At 44.9% G+C, this 20,777-nt stretch overlaps 1 protein-coding gene across 1 annotated transcript; it reads right to left on the bottom strand.

Moving 5' to 3' along the window:
- Positions 1-5,905: 5,905 nt before the first annotated feature.
- Positions 5,906-19,535, bottom strand: LOC135184202 (uncharacterized). Its single transcript, XM_064159775.1, has 11 exons — positions 19,260-19,535; positions 16,976-17,110; positions 15,384-15,508; positions 14,880-14,948; positions 13,897-14,010; positions 11,522-11,634; positions 10,736-10,791; positions 9,219-9,271; positions 8,501-8,628; positions 7,970-8,126; positions 5,906-6,382 (listed from the first exon to the last, which is right to left on the bottom strand). The coding sequence occupies exons 1-11, from the start codon at positions 19,464-19,466 to the stop codon at positions 6,280-6,282; spliced, it is 1,260 nt and encodes a 419-aa protein (XP_064015845.1). The 5' UTR covers positions 19,467-19,535; the 3' UTR covers positions 5,906-6,279.
- Between the last annotated feature and the right edge of the window lie 1,242 nt (positions 19,536-20,777).

Here is a 20,777-nt window from a genome sequence, read left to right as displayed (position 1 = left end):
TCCTTTCCCCATCTTTTTCATCTTCTCATCTAAAAGCCTTCCTGTCTCTTGACACATGGAAATTTGCTGGGTTTGATGAAGAAACTCAAACAACAGAGTCATATGAGGGTTGAAATGAGGCAGCATCTCTGCTGAGGATTGTTTGCTTCTGAAAGCCTCCATTTTTGATGGTTGAAGGCACCACCTTACAGCTACTGCAATTATTCAGTGCTGTTTATTTTCTTGTGTCTTTTTCACCAAGAGTGGAGTTTCTGAGCCCCTTTCAACCTTATTTTGGAAAGTCAGACTTTAAAGGGTTGTAGGAAATTACTAATCCTTGCAGTTGAAAACATCTAATCAGCATTTTATAAACTCAGCTTTATGGAGTGAGCTCTCTACATGCTGCAGAAAGTTTCTCCATAATCATAAGATCACAAAAGCTGGAAACTTGCAACGTATTTTAGACCAAGAAAAGACAATTAATAAAACCAAGAAACCAAAATCCAAGGAGATGCATCAAGATACCTGGATAGGTGGCAAAACTAATGTCAGCCCTCAAGCAGAAGGGACAAATGAGGCTAGAAAATGAGTTGAGGTGGTGGGGCTCAGATGTGTGAGAGATGCCCCAATGTCACTTGGCCACATGCAGAAGAAATCTCCACCTGGCTGAGTCCCTCCAGACTTGGTGCCATGGTCTAGTCACTTGGTGCCATGGTCTAGCTGACTGGATAGGGCTGGGTGCTAGGTTGGACCGGATGAGCTTGGAGGTCTCTTCCAACCTGGTTGATTCTATGATTCTAAATAATACCAGAAAAGACACTCTGTAAAGGTAAAACTTCACTGCTCCATGCCCCAGCTCCCCTCAACATCTTCTTGCTCAATTGTATCTGATGGCCCTCCTGCAAATCACATCTTTAGCACCAATATCAACCAGAAGTCTGTCACCAGACTCAGATGTGCCAGGGCACATGACAAGAACTTCTGCCATGAAGGTTTACTATGCACAGGGCCACTTCTAGGCTGCTTCAACCAAAGCCTTTTGGGTCAGCACTAAAGACACACATGCCCAGCTCCCAAGCAATGTAGGACACTCCAGAGGAGCATAGCACTCCTAATTCCCCCCCTCACCCCCCTCCATCTTTCCTGGCAAATGTGATAAATATGTGAGTGAAGCTGCTGGGATATGTCAGATATGTATCTGCACCTCCTTGGTGTGGATTAAGAAGAAGTCCTTCACCACTCAGCCTATTTGGAAAGCCTCTAGTGCACAAAGCAGACACCTCCACACATCTCCACCCATGAGGTTATTTATAAGTGGACCAAACAGCTTGTTAGGCTAATTGCTCCTGGAGGGATTTAACTCTATGGAGAAGGCTTGAACAGGGCTTAACTGTTCCAGAGCATTAGCTGCCACTCCTCCCTTTGATTTATCCCCCTCATAAAATTTTATGGCCAGATTAGAATGAACTTCACTTGCACCACGGTTTCACTCAGGTTATTTTTCTGCTGAATAAAAGCAGGAATCGATGCTGCGACTAATTACTGCCTCAACCAGGAAAAGGACTTTAAAACTGGGGGGTAGAGGGATCTAAAAGTCCCCCAGAAGAGATCCTTTCAGAGAACACAAGACACCTGAGTCTATATATTAAGAGGGAAGCAACAACCAAAAAAAGCCACGGTTTAGGGAAGAGCATTATTGGGTGGATAAAGACAGATGTGCCTTTTCTGTGGTAAGCAAGAGGGAGCGAGAGGCAGTCGGGGTTCCAGTAAACGGGAGAAGGGAGTGGGTGGTTATCAGTCATGTTGTCTGGAATGCTTTTGAGTCATTTGGCTGCTGAGCTCGTTCTTGTGGAGGGAAAAGTCTCCTTTTGAAATAATTGGTTGTTTTGCAGAGATAATTTGGCCATATAGTGTTTTTCTTCTTCTTTTTTTTTTTTTCTTTCTTTTTCCCCCTTTTGTGATAAATGGCAGGAGTCCCTGGGCTACACTTTGCTTCACCAACTGTAAAGCTAAAACATAAATTCAAACAGGGGGGAAAAAGGTGCTTTTTTTTCCCCCCCTCTCCTTTCCTTCTGCCAGTGAAATATAATGTCACTGAAAACGGCCTTTCTATCCATACTATGAAGACATGAAAGATTGCAAAGAGGAAGGAGAATAAATAAGCCTAGTAAAATTCAGACATCAGTAGCCAAGGCCAGATTGATGGGAAATGCTTCGTTTGGGGCTGACAGCCTTTAAATGACCTCTTTAGCAGTGCCTGCATCTTAAAATTCAAGATGCATGTTAAGCTCCAGTGGGACGTGCAAGCATTCTGTGCAAGTATTTCGCCGTGGCAGGCGCTGGCGCATTGACAGCAGCAGGGATTACAGGTGTTCAGTTCCTCCCAGGCGTACGGCACGCAGGGGCTGGAAAGCAGCTCGGCCCAACAAGGCTCCAGCTGCCTCTTTTCAGGCTGGCCATGAACAGATCATATGCTACATTTCACTTCTGGCCAGGACTTGCTTCCATTTACTGTCTGTCTTTCTCTCTCTCCTTCCTTCCTTCTCTTTCTTTCTTTCTTTCTTTCTTTCTTTCTTTCTTTCTCTTCTCTTCTCTTCTCTTCTCTTCTCTTCTCTTCTCTTCTCTTCTCTTCTCTTCTCTTCTCTTCTCTCTTCTCTCTTCTCTTCTCTTCTCTTCTCTTCTCTTCTCTTCTCTTCTCTTCTCTTCTCTTCTCTTCTCTTCTCTTCTCTCCTTTCTTCCTTCCTTTCCCTCTTTCTTTCTCTCCTTCGTTATTTCTCTTTCTTTCTCCCTTTCTTCCATTCTTCCTTCCTTTCCTCTTTCTTTCCTCTTTCTTCTTCTTTTCCTCTTTCTGTCTCCTTCCTTCCTTCCTTCCTTCCTTCCTTCCTTCCTTCCTTCCTTCCTTCCTTCCTTCCTTCCTTCTTTTTCTCTTTACTTGTTTGCTTGCTTGCTTTTTTCTTTCTTCTCCTTCCTTCCCTTTCACTTTTTCTTTCTTTCTTTCTTTCTTTCTTTCTTTCTTTCTTTCTTTCTTTCTTTCTTTCTTTCTTTCTTTCTTTCTTTCTTTCTCTTTCTTTCTTTCTCTCTCTTTCTTTCTTTCTCTCCTTTCTTCCTTCCTTTCCCTCTTTCTTTCTTTCCCTCGTTATTTCTCTTTCTTTCTCCTTTTCTTCCATTCTTTTTTCTTTCCTCTTTCTTATTCTCTTCCTTTCTTTCCTTCTTTCTTTCCCCTTATTTCCTTCCTTCCTTCCTTCCTTCCTTCCTTCCTTCCTTCCTTCCTTCCTTCCTTCCTTCCTTCCTTCCTTCCTTCCTTCCTTCCTTCCTTCCTTCCTTCCTTCTTCCTTTTCTTTCTCTTTTCTTTTCCTTCCTTTCTTTTCTTTCTCTTTTCTTCCTTTCTTTCCCTCTTTCTTTCCTTCTTTCTTCCTTTCTTTTCTTTTTTCTTTCCCTCTTTCCCTCTATTTTTATTTCGCCCCCCCTCCTTTCATAATTACTGTTTTTTTGGCTGCAAGATGGATTTTTCCATGGAGAAAGGAGGCACGAGAGAAGGACCACTTCACATGGTCAAAGCGTGGGGGCTCGGGAGATTTATTTGAAACGAACTAAGTTATTCCATGTGTCCTGGACACAAGCTCACTATAAACGAATTTGAAATCCAGGGAGAAAACCCCCAGCAGGCAATTTTTCAGTCCTTCAAGTTGCACTACGGTACCAGTAGTTCATCACCTGGCAAATAAACCTGCCAGCTTCAAACTTTATTAATCATTCTCTGTACCCTGCTTGAACTTTTCCAAAATGAACTCTGGGCTGCTCCAATTCTCCATCCCTTGGTACCAAAAGAAGTAACTAAAGAGGACAAAAGGAGAGCAATGAAGGCTACATCGTCCTCCTCCACTGCAGGAACATGAATATCAGAGACTGTGAGATAGGGGAGGATCTGCCATTTGCCCCACAGCATCCCCAGCTGTAGCCCAGCTTTTGTGAGTCAGAGTCAGACCAACACCCACCTCGACAGGATGGATTTCTAGTTTTTGACCCAGACAGGGATTTTTTTCAACAGCAATTTCTCAGGCTACCACTCCAGACTACTAATGAACAGCTTTTCTCCTTGTCTATATTCTCTGACACTTCCAAAGACCTTGCTAGATGGTGAGCCTCTATGCCTTCTTCTAAATGTTAATGGTTTAGTCTTCAAGGGAAAAGGAGAGGGGGGAAGAGGAAAAAGATGACCAAAACTCCACAGAAAAAAGAAACAGCTGTTCCTGAGATCATAGCAAAAGAAGCCACATACTTAGTAGGAACAAACTATGAAGCATAACATAGTTATTTTTTCTAACCTTTCTAAAATTGCCTAATGGATTGACTCCTTGTGTGTAAAAAGAGGCAGAAGGCTGATCCCTTCTGTCAAACTACCATTGTCTTGGGTAGTTTAGGAGCTCCCTGTTTGGGTGCATTACGATGAGCAGTGCACAGAAGATTCACAGGAGAGTGTTTCTTTACACTACTGTAAGCAGAGAAGTATTTCTAAGAGAGGTCCAGCTACAACCCAAAGCTCCAAACCAGTAACTATCCTAAAAGAAATGTGATTGTGCATCTGCTTTGCAGATGGTTTGAGTTGTCCTGGTTTGAGCTAGAACAGAACTAATTCTGGTCAGTGATTTGACTTCTCAGCTCAGACTCTGCTCAGTTTTCACATGCTCTTTGATCATGATCTGTGTGCTCCAGAATCCAGTTCTTGGCACCAGTTCTCATTCGCTGCTGAGTCCAGTCTGGAACTTCCCCAGTGCTTGCCTCTAGCATCAGTGGCGATAAGATGTCATTGCTATCAGGGGTTGGGATTGATATTGGTTTGTGTCTCTTTCATTTCATTGTTCTTATTTCCATTCCAGCTGAATTATTTTTCCAGCCCATCAGTCTCTCTCCCTTATTCCCCTTCTCTTCCTTTTGGGAAGGGAGAGCTGTTCATAGGGAGTATCTGTCACTCATTTAGTGCTCAGCCCAGCCCTGACCATTGTCAGAGGTGCATGGAGGGGCACAGCACTTGCCCCACAGATTTGTGCTGTTGGTGGGGCACAGCTCACTGGCACAAATGCAGGAAAGAGACAATGCTAAAAATTAGGGAGAGGGAATCTCTCTACTCTGCTGAAGAGCTGCAGAAGAGACTACTGATAAAATCGGCCTGCTACATCAGATCAAAATGTTCCTTGCATCATGCTAGCCTTGTTCAGTAATGTATCCCAAATCTGAACATGCAGTCACTGCTGCAATGGATATAGGCTGAATAATTTTACACTCAGGCACCTATTCTCCATATAACACTGATAGAGTAAGAAGAGTAAGAACTGTCTAGAAAGACAAAAGGCTTCTCTAACTTCTGTTCTGGTCTCCTCCAGCGTCAAGCAAATGAGAAACATCCACACAGAGAGATTTCACTATTTTTACTAATTTCACTGATTTCTTACATGGACTACTGTTATAATATAACCACATGATGCTCCCAGCAGTTGCACAGCATTGCTGCCTGCTATGGAGAAAGCAGCATCTTTCCTTAATTCTTTCTGCCCAGATACACCAAGTTTTTTCTCAGCATACTTCATGACAAGATGCAACAAGGTAGGGAATACACTGAAAGCCATCTTGGGCCAGCAGCTGCCAGTTACTAACATGGATGCTGCAATTAATACAGCATCTAAGCTCAAGTGAATGATGAGAAATTCAGAACGCCTTCTAAATCAGCCTCCCAGACTCTGGCTTTCCTTCAGACAGGGGAAAAACGTGTTTGCACCACTTATTTCATTGGCCATTAATGCCATTCCTAAAGGACAGCTCATTTAGATGTGCTCTCTCCTACTTCTACTCATTTTAACTCTCATACAGGCACAGACCAAACTACTGAACCAGCCTTGCTTCCTGTAATGACAAAAAACCAACCAGAGAGTCCAGAAAGGTAGAGCTTTTATTTCAAAACCAAATCTGACAGAGCTAAATCAGGTCAGAGTTCCACACAGCTCAGCATCCTGGTCTTCACTGTGGGGAGCAGACAGAGCATAGAGTGATCCCTCCCAGTGGGCTCTCCCTGCAATCAGCAGGCCAGAAGGTTCCTTTAAATTGCCTCCAGGCCACCATGGTGAGCAACCACTAAGATCTGCACAAATAAAATCATATCTCATTTCTCTCTAAATCCTTTAATACCCTCAACCTCCACAGCATCCTGAGTTCCACATTCAAAATGGAGCATTTTGCAGAGAAGAACTTTATATTTTTGGTGAGAGCTGCTGCTCATTAATACTGCTGAGACAAGCTTGAGAATGCTCACGGGGCAGAGCTGTTGGTTGCAGGGTGCCAAGAAGAAAGGTCAGGTCTTTTGGCTGCTGAACCAAGCTGCAAGTTTGGAACTAGCTGGGCAGCTTCATCCCTGTAAGAAAAGCAATGATGCTGAGTTAGCATCCTGTGGTGAGGAGAAAGAACCAGACACTCACCTTTTAATTTCTAACATAGCTTTGATTTGGAAGCTGATATGAGGTGGGATACTACAGGAATTTTGTCAGCATTGCCAAATGAAGCCTTTCTGGGGCAGATCTAGAAACATCAGCATTGTCTGGACTTGCAGAAGATGCCTTGTTTGGGTTTTAGCTGAGACTTCCCGTGCTGGGTGATTTCCTCCCCGATGCAGATTTTGACAGTCAGTGAGGGGAGTGGAGCAGGCACCTGGCAGCAGCTACAGGCTGCAGCTTTCCAGTTCAATCAGCGGGCATTTGGCACTTTAACAGCCTATTTTCTGTACTTTAAATGCAAATGGTTTTTCAGAAGCTGAGCTCTCTCAATCTCCTGCAAATTATCTATGGCATTTCCTCTGACAGCCAGGAATTAATGTTGATTTTAAAAAGCAAACTGCATGCAAACAACCAAACTTGCCTTTTCTTCATGAGTGGAAAAGCTCAGTGAGCAAAAGGCTCCAGTAAAAGACTGAAACAATCACAAGGCAGGAGAAACAGGACCTGACTGTGAAGCACAAACTTTGTCAAGGCATTCTTGTGCTGATTTTCTGAACATTCATCTGTTCTGTGCTCTTGCCTGACAAATACTTGTGCAAATCTTATCCTGTAAAGGTTTCGTGTGCTGGTTGGGGTAAATCATAGAATCATAGAATCAACCAGGCTGGAAAAAACCTCCAAGATCATCCAGTCCAACCTATCCCCCAGCCCTACCCAGTCAACTAGACCATGGCACTAAGTGCCTCAGCCAGGCTTTTCTTGAACACCTCCAGGGACAGTGACTCCACCACCTCCCTGGGCAGCCCATTCCAATGGCAAATCTCATTCTCTTGCAACAACTTCTTCCTAACATCCAGCCTATACTTCCCCCAGCACAACTTGAGACTGTGTCCCCTTGTTCTGTTGCTGGTTGTCTGGAAGAAGAGACCAACCCCCACCTGGCTATGACCTCCCTTCAGGCAGTTGTAGACAGCAATGAGGTCAGCACTGAGCCTCCTCTTCTGCAGGCTGCACACCCCCAGCTCCCTCAGCCTCTCCTCATAGAGTTTGTGTTCCAGGCCCCTCACCAGCTTTGTTGCCCTTCTCTGGACACCTTCCAGCACCTCAACACCTATCTTAAATTGGGGGGCCCAGAACTGGACACAGCACTCAAGGTGTGGCCTGACCAGTGTTGAGGACAGGGGAAGAATAACCTCCCTTGTTCTACTGGCCACACTGTTCCTGATGCAGGCCAGGATGCCATTGGCTCTCTTGGCCACCTGGGCACACTGCTGCCTCATCTTCAGCTACTATCTACCAGTACCCACAGGTCCCTTTCTTCCTGTCTGCTCTCCAGCCACTGTCCCCAGCCTGTAGCACTGTTTGGGGTTGTTGTGGACAAAGTGTACCAGACAACAACAAAAAAATCTGTGGAGATATGCTTCAAATATCTATGGAGCTGCAGCCACAAAGATTAATACAGGAGGACTAGGATTTTTTTACCTCTTTTTGCCTGTTGTTATTTTTACCTGTAATAAAATTCAACCAAGCCCCAGCCTTGAGTCAACCCATTCAGCTGGAAATCTGCAATGCACTCATGGAAAACACCTCTTCCAGTCAGACCATTATACACCACTGGGCAAGCCTGCTTGTCCAGCCTTGCAGAAACTTCAAAGTGCTTGCCACCTTTGATAAGAGCAAAAAAGAGAAGAATGTCTCAAACCCTCAGTAGGACTTTATCTCCAAAATATCTCAAGAGCTATTATTTTTGCATATGCTGTCTTCTTATGCTTTCCTGAAGAGCAATAGTTTCCCTGCTTGCTTTGTAAATTAATTCTTTGATCAAGCTTTCCAGAGCAGCTGAACCTACCTCATAACATACATTTTGACATCCTACACATATAATGTTACTTAAGCCCAGAAGTAAATTTCACAGAGTGCACAACCATGCATTTAACTTTCAAATCTGCTCCAAAGATCAGATGGAATTACACTGACTACCCTTTCCTCCACTAAATCAGCTGCTGAAGGCAGATCTAGTTGGGCCACATTTAGCTTACCAGCAGTAAAAGTGACTCCATATTTCTCCCTGATGACACCATCAGCAGCCATCTCAGCCAGAGAGGCGTTGGACCACTCAATGCCAGCCTTCCTCCCATCAGGGAAAAAGACATAACCAACAGTGAGGCTGAAGAGAAAAGAGATGGAGAAGATTTAAAGTTCAACCAAAACTCAATCTGACCTAGAGAAGCTCAGTGCTGAGCATGGACTTGATCCCTGGATAGCAGCAGGAATAAAGGAAGAACTTTATACTGTGGGATAATGCAAATGCTGAGTGAGGGAAGCTAAGCATGCAGGAAAGATGAAGCTTGCAAGATGGATTGTGGTGGGCAGACGGGACAGCAGGTCACTTGGTCCCATTTGGTCACATTACCATGAACAATGGTCTTTAGGCTCTTGGATGCTGACAGCATCAGTCAATGCAGGGCTCCCTCTGTAAGTCCCACTACAGATGGACACACCTTCTTAAATAGCTGGAAGCATTCAATTTGTACCTGTCAGCTGCATCAGCCAAGCAGTAATGGAATGGAAATGAAGAGACTGAAGGTAATAGCTGTCCTTGTGACCAACTACAGATGGAAAACTGGGCGGAGAGCAAGAGGGTGTGGCTGGAAATTGGGCAGCACAGGTTCAAAGCAAGAATGTGCACACATGCATCCTGCAGAGCAACTTCTGCCACCTTTATATTTTTAGCATAAACTTCCTTGCTTTACTTACTTAGTTGTGGTAGCTGGCATATTAATGACTGTTAAATGTGCTGCAGTCCCATCCTGTAAGACAGCAAGAACGAAAAAGCAGCTTAATTTGTACACTCATTTCTGTGGACCATACATTGACCTGACTAAGAAGACATTGGCTCTAACTCAGCCAATACAGTGTGCTATGACTTTATACTTCTAAATCTTCCCAACAGACCTTCCATGAATATCTGGCTGCAAACAGGACTTCAACAATACAAACTCAACACAGTAAGGACAAATTAAGGATATTAAGAAAACAGAAACTCCACAGCAAGAAGACAGAAGAGAAGCATGGAATCAACACATGAAGAGATATCAGCTAGTCATATTCAAAACTGATGCTCAGCCTGTCAAAGCTAGTCCTATTTTGACCAGGTATCTCTTCTAACCTGCATTATTCTATGCCTGAGAGCAGCACACAGGAAAAGTGCTAAATAAGAAGGAATTGGAATCTCATGTTTTTATTCATTTGTCTTCTATCCTTGAGTTTGAATCCTTTCATGCTCCACTTGGGCTGCTCTGAGCCAAATATAAGGCTACGCTGTGATGTTCTACATGTAAAGCACTCAGGGTATGAGGATTCCAAACTTCAATTGGCAATAAACTTAAATTCCTTCTTAATAAACTGTCAGCTGCCTTTTAATTAGGAGGCAAAGAGCAGCAGTCACTTTAAGTCCTGAATAACGATGAAGGGAGAGGTTACCAGCTGATTACACAGATTACTGTGCACAAGTAGAGCCTTATTAAAAGGCACCCAGGCTCATGTTAAATCACAGCAGCTCCTGGATCTGCACGTATGTGGGATTTTCCAAGGTGTGCTTTTGTGCTGAGGAAAGAGCTTTTATTCTGAACTCAGTCTTAACTCCTGTAATTCTGCCTCTAACAGAGAGTTTAAATTTCTTCACGCCTGTGATGGCAAAGGAAATGCCTCTTCAGGAGCATCTGTTCGGGTTGCATGCCACCTTCTAAGGCCAGCACTTAGCATTTCCCCAGGCTGTGTGCTCCCAGCAGCCATGGGCTGACTCTCCTCCAGCACAGCCACAACAGCAAAGCAGAGAATCAGAGCTCAGCACAGGCAGAAATGTTTGCCGACTGTTGTCATAAAGGCTCGGGATGCCTTCAAACACCTCAGGCTCTCAATTAATGCAATGGCACTGCCTCAGCTCAGCTGAGTGCTGGGTATTTGAAGCAACTGAGAACCTGTCCTGTAAAGCTGCCCATTTAAATTTATGTTAAAAAGCACCCAAAAAGCCCAGTTTCAGGCTATCAAAACAGCTGTTGTTTCAACCACTGTAGCAAAATCTCAGTTTGTACACACATGGTTCTGCTTTTGAAAGCCGCTCTCAACATCAGTGTGTGCTAATTATGGCATCAGCTAGCACTTCTGATTGCACACTGTGGATGCCTTAGTTCTAGTTATTTAAATATAGCTCACAAGCTCATAAACATCTCCATTTTCACAGTTAAGTAGCACATTGCTATGTTAACACCTACTTCAAAGTGTGCCAGAATCATGATATAACGGTAAATCTCAGACCAGTCCCGGACACCTGCAAAACAGAACACAGTCCCTCAGCTGAAAGATTCCCTTTCCGCTGCTCTGGGGCTGACTGGAATATTTTAATGAGAAAAATTAGATTATAGCCTGTGAAAACAGTGGTGATGTCTACATCACTCATAGGCTTGCTGAGATGTATAAAAGCAAGAACACAAACATAGATAAGACAAGAGTGTCGCTGTCCGAGTGTGTGTTTCTCTTCTGTGTAACCCAACTCTGCTCCTAACCCTCCTTGCCCATCCTCCAAACTCACCTTGCACATAAGACAAACTCTGGGATAATGTCAAGGGGTGGAAGGAAGGTGGAAGGATGGTTGGGACTCTGATTCCTGCTAGGGGTGTTGTGTTTCTGTATTACTTTTAACTTGTATCTTCCTGTATATTGTTGTATATATATTTGTAACATATTGGAAACACCTGCTTGTATATTGTACTAAGCTGTGAATATAAAGCTTCATTCTTTAACTTCCAGAGAATTCCCAAACCTGGAAAATGTCAACTGATTTGACATAAACTTTGGATAAAGAACTATCCACTGCCTGGCAACAGGGTAAGAACACACATGGCCCTAAAACAGTAACACTATTTCCTCTGAAACATCTTCTCTTGGTGCCCAGGCATAACACTGGTTATTTTTAAAGCTAAGCTTTAGTCTTCTCTGTCCTGCCAGTACCAGCTACAATGAAGGCAGCCAAGAGAGTGAATTATTTCTGGTGCTGTTACCATAGGAGTGGCTCCGAACACCTTTGAGAGAAAGTTCAGTTTTGTCACGATTTATCTCGATTTCTCCATCAGCCTGGCCCCACTGCTCGTGTCGGAAATGTTGGTCCCTTTGTCTGTGAGAAAGCAAAGAGTCAACAGGCAAAATCAACAAGGCAAAATCAAGGCAGGCCCAATGACAATCTGGTAAGATTTATAACCCCACCCCACCCCCCCCCCCCAAAAAAAAACCAAACCCAGAGGTTTCAGAGTATGTGGCTCACAGCTATGCCAGATTTTACACACTGGCAATCACTTTTATACTTCCCAGGTATTGCTGCATGACATCAAGCCCAGAATTAACCAGGTTGGAAGAGACTTCTAGGATCATAGAATCACAGAATCAACCAGGTTGGAAGAGACCTCCAAGATCATCCAGTCCAACCTAGCACCCAGCCCTCGCCAGTCAAACAGACCATGGCACTAAGTGCCTCATCCAGGCTTCTCTTGAACACCTCCAGGGACAGTGACTCCACCACCTCCCTGGGCAGCCCATTCCAATGGCAAATCTCATTCTCTGGCAACAACTTCCTCCTAACATCCAGCCTAGACCTCCCCTGGCACAACTTGAGACTATTGCTGGTTGTCTGGGAGACCAACCCTCACCTGCCTACAACCTCCCTTCAGGTAGTTGTAGACAGCAATGAGGTCACCCCTGAGCCTCCTCTTCTCTAGGCTAAACACCCCCAGCTCCCTCAGCCTCTCCTCATAGGGTTTGTGCTCCAGGCCCCTCACCAGCTTTGTCACCCTTCTCTGGACACACTCCAGCACCTCAACATCTTTCTTGAATTGAGGGGCCCAGAACGGGACACAAGTCCAACTTATCACCTAACCCTTCTAACTAACTAAATCATGGTGCTAAGTGCCTCATCCAGCCTCCTTTTAAACACCTCCAGGGACGGTGACTCCACCACCTCCCTGGGCAGTCCATTCCAATTCTTTACATGAAGAATTTCTTCCTACTGTCCAGCCTAAACCTGCCCTGGCACAGTTTGAGACTTTGTCCTCTTGTTCTCTCACTGGGTGCCTAGGAAAAGAGATCAACCCCTACCTGGCTACAACCTCCTTTTAGGTAGTTGCAGAGAGCAATAAGGTCTCCCCTGAGCCTTCTCTTCTCCAGGCTGAACAACCCAGCTCCCTCAGCCACTTCTCGCAGGGCTGTGCTCCAGGTCCCTCACCAGCCTTGTTGCACTTCTCTGGACACATTTCAGCACCTCAACATCTTTCTTAAATTGAGAGGCCCAGAACTGCACACAGTACTCAAGGTGTGAGGCATCTGAGAATGAAACAGCAACAAATTCCCATCCTATCAGACTGTAAAAAAACCCTTGTTTGAGAAACTGCTGGGCTACCAAAAAGCTTCTGCTTAGAAGTCAGCAGTTATTATCACCACAGACTACATACTCTCAATATACACATTTTCTGCTTCTATTTAGGCAACAGTGATGCTCATATTTTGTTCCCATGTTTTCAGCTCCTATTTTCCTCCTATGTTTTCTGCTCCCTGAAGCTTGTGTAGTAATTAAAACATCGACTTTAGCTGTTCTTCCATGTGATTGTATTCAGCTCTTTGCTTAGATATACCTACATTATTGAACTATGCCTTATAAGGAGAGGCTGAGTGACATGGGGCTCTTTAGTCTGGAGAAGAGAGGACTGAGAGGGGATTTAATAAATGTATATAAATCTCTGAGGGCTGCGTGTCAGGAGTGGGGGGACAGGCTCTGCTCACTTGCTCCCTGAAACAGAACAAGGAGCAATGGATGGAAGCTGCAGCACAGGAGGTTCCACCTCAACACAAGGGGGAACTTCTTTACTGTAAGGGTCACAGAGCACTGGAACAGGCTCCCCAGAGAGGTTGTGGAGTCTCCTTCTCTGGAGACTTTCAAGGCCTGCCTGGATGTGTTTCTCTGTGACTTGAGCTAGATTGTGTGGTCCTGCTCTGGCAGGGGGGTTGGATCCTTTGGGTCTCTTCCAACCCCTAACATCCTGTGATCCTGTGAACTAGAAACAACCTGGATCAGCTTGTTAGGAATCTAAAAAGACAGAATAAGAAACATTCCTAATGCTCAAGGTTTCACAAACCAAAACTGTGGGCAGGTCCCTCCACCCACACATCAGGAAGACCTCATGTTGTGTACAGGAACCTCCATAGAGATTGCCAGGACTAGCCTGGTCATGAAACCAGGAGATACCTGATAGGAGCCATGTACCTCATTAGCTCACTTACAATTAAACTCACCTTCTAAAATCACCTACAAGAACACATGACAGACCCTGAAGAAAAATATGCAGAAAAATAACTATTAACCACAGAAGAAATGAATCTTGCCTCTTACTTTTTGATCCTTTGGAAGAACTCGATTGTCCATGGCTCCTGTGCAATAGCCTGTACAAATGAGCCAGGGTGACTGTCAACATTAAAATTAAAGACTTCTGTGAAGTTGTCCCAGCTATGAAAAGAGAGTTAAAAATAAAAGGTATTATTAGCTTTCAGGTCATATTAGGTCAAGTTGTGCATTTACTACTCATTTTTTGTACTTTAACATTATTGGGAAATGCTCATTTTTGCCAATTTGAACACGTTATTACTTGTCAAGGAATCACAAATGAGGTGGAAAATGAGAAGAGCAGGAACAGCCTGCAAGGGTCAACAGATCCCATAGCTGGCAGAGCAAAGTGAGAGCCTGCTGTTTTCTCTCATGTGTTCTGCTCAGAGAGGCAAAGCACAGAATCACAGAATGTTAGGAGTTGGAAGGGATCTCCAGAGACTATCTGGTCCAACCTCCTTGCCAAAGCAGAATCACCTAGGGCAGGCTGCACAGTAATGCATCCAGGTGGGCTTTGAATGTCCCCAGAGAAGGATACTCCACAGCCTCTCTGGGCAGCCTGTTCCAGTGCTCTGCAACCCTCACAATGAAGAAGTGCCTCCTCATATTGAGGTGGAACCTCCTGCGTTCTAGCTTGTACCCATCGTTTCTTATCACTGGGCACCACTGAAAAGAGCCTGGCACCCTCATCTTGACACCCACCCCTCAAGTATTTATAGACATCGATAAGATCCTCTCAGCCTTCTCTCCTCAAGACTAAACAGCCCCAGTTTTCTCAGTTTTTCTTCACAGGAGAGAATGCAGCATTCCTTCAGTAATGTGGTGCTACTCCAACAGCAAATTCATGTTTTATCAGATACTCAGAGCCCATAAACAGAATGAGAAAGCAGAGGCAAGGGCTTCACGTGTTGTTCACGATCCCTGGAAAACACTAATCAACTCTCTAACCAAGAAGTCATTCTACATTCCCAAAGCAAATGTGGAGCACTTACTGAAGAGAGAATTTAACCGGTACAAGCTCTCCTCCTTCTTCACTCCACTGCTGTCGGTAGGGTCCTTTTCTGAAAGGCAAAGCACTATAATTTTGTATCACTCCTGAACAAAAAGCAAAGTGTTTTTTACTTGTTGGTAAGTGGATGCAACAGGAGATGCTGCTGAAGAATTACACTCTTGTGTGCTAAGGTAGAATGGCAACGCTGTATATCATGGTGCTAGTTTGAAGCTAGCTGGAATATTTTGGTGAGAAGAAATAGATTATAGGCTGTGAAAAGGAAACAATGGTGATGTCTGCTTCACTCTGAGTCTAGGCTGGGTGATTTTCTTAAGTGTGTGTGTGAGGGTAATACTCAATCCATCACAATCATTAGCTGTATTTTCATTCCATACTAATCAGTAAGTGCTTATTACCAGACAGCTTTTGGTTCAAGCTAGTTGAATATATTTCCAGATATAAAACCCTTCTTCTTGTGTATAGATAAAAGAAAGAGCTGCAATACCTCAGTAATCCATCAAACTTTATTTTCCAGCGTGTCTGGGGCTCTAAGTATTCAATAGTGAGCCCTCCTCCACTCCAGTGCTCTTCAGATTCATCACTCACCATCATGTTTGGATGTTGCGGGTGCTAAAAAGACATTGCAGGGAAACATTTGCTTAATGCAACAGTGAGGATGCAATGTAGCTGAACTGCAGATCTGATGGTTCTCTGTTAAGACATTTGGCTGAACTGGCTTTTCAGTTCTACCTGCTGTCTGAAGAGAGGGAAAACTGCATCTAAACCACCTGGATTTTAGATAACACTTATTTCAGATAGCACAAGTGAATTATTTGTGTGAAGGGAGGCCACTCCAAGAGCTCAGCTCCTTCCATTCACAGCTGTCAAGCTTACATCCAAGCTGTTGCAGGGCTTTGGGGGTAAACTTAATTTTAGACTGAATTCAATGAAACTCTAAACTGATTTATAATTCTAGTGCATGCAAGCTCCCAAAACTCTTCAGCTGCTCTTTGAAAAACATGTCCTGTTTCCTAAAGCTGTCAGCTTTCTAAAAGAGAGCTCACACTGCTATAGGGAATGATCTAAGAAGATGCTGAACATGATTGGTAGTTGTAAGCAACAAAGCCACAAGGTAGTATCATTACATTAAATTTACTAGAAAACAAATCTTTGTCTTTCTTTTCTGCAAACAGGATGTCTCCTGCTTTTCTGGTCATGGCTATGTAGAGAACATAAAGAGAGTTGAGCAAAGAGGGATTTATCCCAAATCTTTCCTTCTTCTTTATGATGTAGACAGCTATTAACAAAGAAAACAAATGCCACAGGCAAAAATAAGATTAATACTTTTTCCTTTGTAGCAAAAATGAAGCAGATGTACATCCAGCTCTCTAAAACTTTTCTTTCCTCCTTAAAAAAAAACAATTCTACAATGGGGTTTATAGCATTCAATCATTAAAAAAAGGGGGAATAAAACCACCATAACCATACAAGGTAACTAATAAACCATGTGCTGCCCACTGTCAGAAAGACTGAATGCTCAAATTCTTCCTGGGACATTTCATAGAGCAGTTTTTTAGGAAACATTTCAGTTTTGTGCACATTATGGGGGAAAATGAATGGAGGGGACAGGAGCATTTTTCTGATGAGGAAAAGCTGAGAAACTTGGCACTGTCTATCCTGGAGAATAGCACACTGAGAGGGCTTCTTCTCAATGCTCATCAATGAGCAAGGGGCAAGAGGATGGGGTCACTCTTTTCAGTGGTTTCCAGTGACAGGACATGGGACAACGGGCACAAACTGGAACCCAGGAGGTTCCACTGAAGATAAGGAGAAACTTCTGTCCTCTGAGTGAGCCCTGGAGCAACCTGCTCAGACAGGCTGTAGAAACTCCTTCTCTGAAGAGATTCCAAACCCACCTGGACACAGTCCTGGGTAACCTGCTCTGGATGACCCTGCTTTAGCAGAAGGGTTGGACAAGATAATCTCCACTGGTCCCTTCCTACCCCCACCCACTCCGGGATTATTTTTTGCCTGAAATTCTAGCAATGGTTTAAGGTAGGAGTTAAACTTGAATGCCATCCTATATCCACCACTTACTTCAAACTCTCCTATTCCATCCAGCCTCAGGAAGAGCCACATCTCACAGATCCCATCAGGACGTTTTGCAAGGCGAGCAATCACAAAGGTCTTGTTGGTCTCTGTGAAGCCAGTGAAATAAACCGAATCAAGAGCCTAGGGAAAGGGGAAACGGATCTTAGCTCCAGCTGGAGGCAGGAAGAAAGAGGCAGAAGGTGAGTAACTTTGTTTTCCATAGATCTCTTCTCAGGAATCAGATTTTACTTTCATTTTTAACATTTGATAGGAGGCAGTCAGCGAACAGCCAGAGAAGTGAAGCCTCAGTCCAGCAGCAGTGAAGCCTCAGTCCACGTGCTCAGAAAGTGACTGAGATCCACAATATTTAGTCAATCCATAGTTTAGTCAAACAACAATTACATCACACATTGACATAAAAGCAGTTTTCTTTTTTCCCCCCATTTCCTGATCAGAAAGCAGAGAGGAAGCAGAGGAGAAGCTGTTTTAGAGAGAGAATGTAATTACTGCACAATAGGCTTGGACAAGGTGAAACATTAAACTGAATTAAGATGGATAATTAGCAATGAGAAGCTCCCTTGACCAAAATTTTATGACATGTGGTCCCAAAAAGGATGTCTGTGAAGATGAAACAGAGCTACAATCACATCAATTCCATGGCTAGCCCCAAGCTGTATTATCACAGCTAATACTTAGGGCAAACAAAACTCACTGGAACAGAAAGGTAGTAAATCATTGGAAATTCAGCACTTTAGCATCAATTAGCAGTTGGCCTGGTGTAGGACCACTTAACACCACCAATCTCAGAAGGGATTAGGCACAGAAGTTCACAACTTCAAATTCAGATGTACATTTTCGTGTGTTTCTGCAGAACTTGCTCAGAGTGAAGTTTTTACAAGCTGGGACATGGAAATCAAGATTTAGGAATGCATTTTCAGGCATGGACGAAGTTCCACTCCTGGAAAAGCATCCATCATAAAACACCAAAAAAAAATCCAACTGCATTATTATTATTTTCCTTAAGTGCACAACTATAGGGAGGGGTGGAAGGTATTGAGGGCACAAAGCCTGGAAATGCACTCAGACTGATTCTGCTAGATGCCAACACAAAAATTCATAGACATCACTCCTGGAAGTGTATTCCAAGATGTGTTTTTACACCTCTTTTATAAGGGTGACTCCACTGTTGATGCCTGGAGGAGCAGAGAGGAAAGCAAACCACCCTGAATGTCATGTCGATGTGGAAGTTGCTGTCACTCTTACCCTATCAAACCCAGCCAAGACTGCAGAAACACTTCAAAATGCTCCAAGCAGCAGTTTAATCAGTAGAAAGGAAATGCAAGAGAAAACAGCTTTTTTCTTTAAGGGCTAAGCTGAAGCCTCAATGAATTTGTTAAATGAGTAAAGAATTCCCAAAAGGCTCCAGGAAATGTTATCTAGAGGCTGCTTTTTCACATACGTTACTTAGGATCCAAAAATTCAGCTGGCATCTTGGTGAGAGGGAAGTGGAGGGAAATCCTGTCTCATCAGCCTCTCTGCTTCCCCTTCCCACCAAGGAACACAGAAAACCCCACCCAAATCTCCCGGTTAGGCATGGTGAGCATTTGACAGGCTAGTTCATGAACACAAGCAAGGTACAGGTTGTAGATAGAGGGTTTATTAGCTTTTAAGCAAACAAATGCACCTGAAAAATTACATTTGATTCACTAAGTGTGCTAAAATAAAAAGCCCTTGTGGCTCCTAGTGAATCTGCCTTTTCCCATCAAATATCAGATGGTGTGATTAGAGTTAACCCTTCTCCCTGCAAGTCAGCCAAGGTGGCAATCCCAACCTGCCCTCACTGGGATGTGTTTAAGGTGGGGAGAAGAATATGGGTCACGATGCTTCAGGGATTGGGTGGTGCAGGATGCCAGGCACACAGGATACAGGGGATGGGGTAGCAGAGGAATGGTCACAGAGAAATGCAGGTTTCTGGTGTGCAGGGGATGCAGACAGGTGCACATCCCCGAAGTATGTGCGTTCTGCGGATGGCGGCGATGCGAGCCCAGGGGGGTAGAGGTCTGGGCGGAACGAGGCTTGTCTGAAGAACAAGCGTCCAGGGAAGGAGGGTTGCGGGGGCTGGGTGGCAGGGATACTGGGGATGGGGTCTCGGGAGAGGGAAGTTCCAAGGGAACAAGGGGGTGCCAGGGCTGGGGGAGATTTAAGTACCGGGAAAAGGAGTGTCACAAAAGGAGCTTTAGAGAAGCAGACCCCAAGCCTCAGCGTGCAGAGAAAGCTGCGGGACACTCACGTGGGGATCGGGGCGGAGCGGCCGCGGCCGCCGTAGCTCCGCGGGAACCGCGCCGGCCGCCCACTGCCTCCAGGCGCCGTGGAAAAGCAGGAAGCAGCCCAGCGCCCAGCGCTTCAGCGGCACCCAGGCGACAGCAGCCGCCAGCCGCCCTACCCCCAGCAGCACCAAAGGCAGCGAGGCCGCCAGCAGCGCCAGCAGCTCCAGCATGGCGGCGCGGAGCGGGCCCCGGTGCGCCCTGAGCGGAGCTGCGCGCTGCCTGCGGCGGCCGCCGCCAAACCCCGCCTTCGGGCCGCGATGTCCCGCAGCCGGTCGCGGTCATTTCCGTGAGGGACTTGTCTCGGCCGTCGAAGCGCTGAGGTCACTCTGGCGCGCTGGACTTGGGTCTTTTTTTTGCCTTGGTTTTTGGTTGTGTGGGGTTTTTTTTTGGGGGGGGGTTTGTTTTTTGTTTGGTTTCGTGGGCTTTTTGGTTGGGTTTTTTTTTGTGTGCGTGGTATTTTGGGGTTGATTTGGTTTTTAATTAATACTATTGTTACATTCCCCCCCCCGGGAAACCTGCCCACGCACGGCGCGTTTTGCCCGTAGGGGCGCGTTTAAAGCCGGGCACTTCCCCGGGGAGGCTGAGCCAAGTTTCTGGGCGGTGTGACAGGTTTAAGTGCCGTAGTGCAGCAGTGGGTTTGGGGGTCTGCCCACTGGAGCTATCCAGGGGGGTGAGGGCAATAGCTCTTCACCAAGGCTGAAGTTTTTTGGGGTTCACAGAATCACAGAATGATTTTGGTTGGAAAAGACCTTTAAAATCAAGTCCAGCTATTCTCTTATCTCTGCTAAACCATGTTCCTTAGCACTACATTTCTGGGTCTTCTGAAACATCTCCAGGGATGGAGATTCAACCATCTCACTGGGCACCCCATTCCAGTGTTTGAGAACCCTTTGAATCATAAAATCAACCAGGTTGGAAGTGACCTCCAAGCATCCAGTCCAACCTACTCAACCAAGATCATCCAGTCCAGCCCTATGCAATCAACTAGACCATGTCACTAAGTGCCTCGTCCAGTCTTTTCTTGAAAACCTCCAGGGACAGCAACTCCACCACCTCCCTGGACAGCCCATTCCAATGGCAAATTCCCTCTAATATCCAACATAAACCTCCCGTGGTGCAACATTGTAGATTTTGGACCATGGTTTATTGGGCTGTCAGTGCAGATCCTTTGCTTGATCCTGTTACCATCTCCAGCCAATGGGCAAGGAAAAAAATCTTGGAAGTCCACTTTATCCAGGGCACCAAAACCCCCAGCAATCTCAGCAGGCATCGGTTCAATGTCTTGTGTAGGTACCATTTGTAGGAACTGGATTTTGGAAGGCTTTTGGCTGGTTGTACAATAGATCATTTTATTCCTTTTGCAATTAGCAAGCATTTAGGCTCATTTGCCTCCACTAAAATAAACCCAAGCATCTTAGGAGTGGCTGAAGTGTAGCTAATCTTGCTTTGGAAAGAGATGGGACTCTCAAAACCTGTGCTTT

The sequence above is a fragment of the Pogoniulus pusillus genome, chromosome 20, assembly GCF_015220805.1.
Source record: "Pogoniulus pusillus isolate bPogPus1 chromosome 20, bPogPus1.pri, whole genome shotgun sequence".
Taxonomy (NCBI): domain Eukaryota; kingdom Metazoa; phylum Chordata; class Aves; order Piciformes; family Lybiidae; genus Pogoniulus; species Pogoniulus pusillus.
This window is presented reverse-complemented; position numbering and strand designations above follow the sequence as displayed.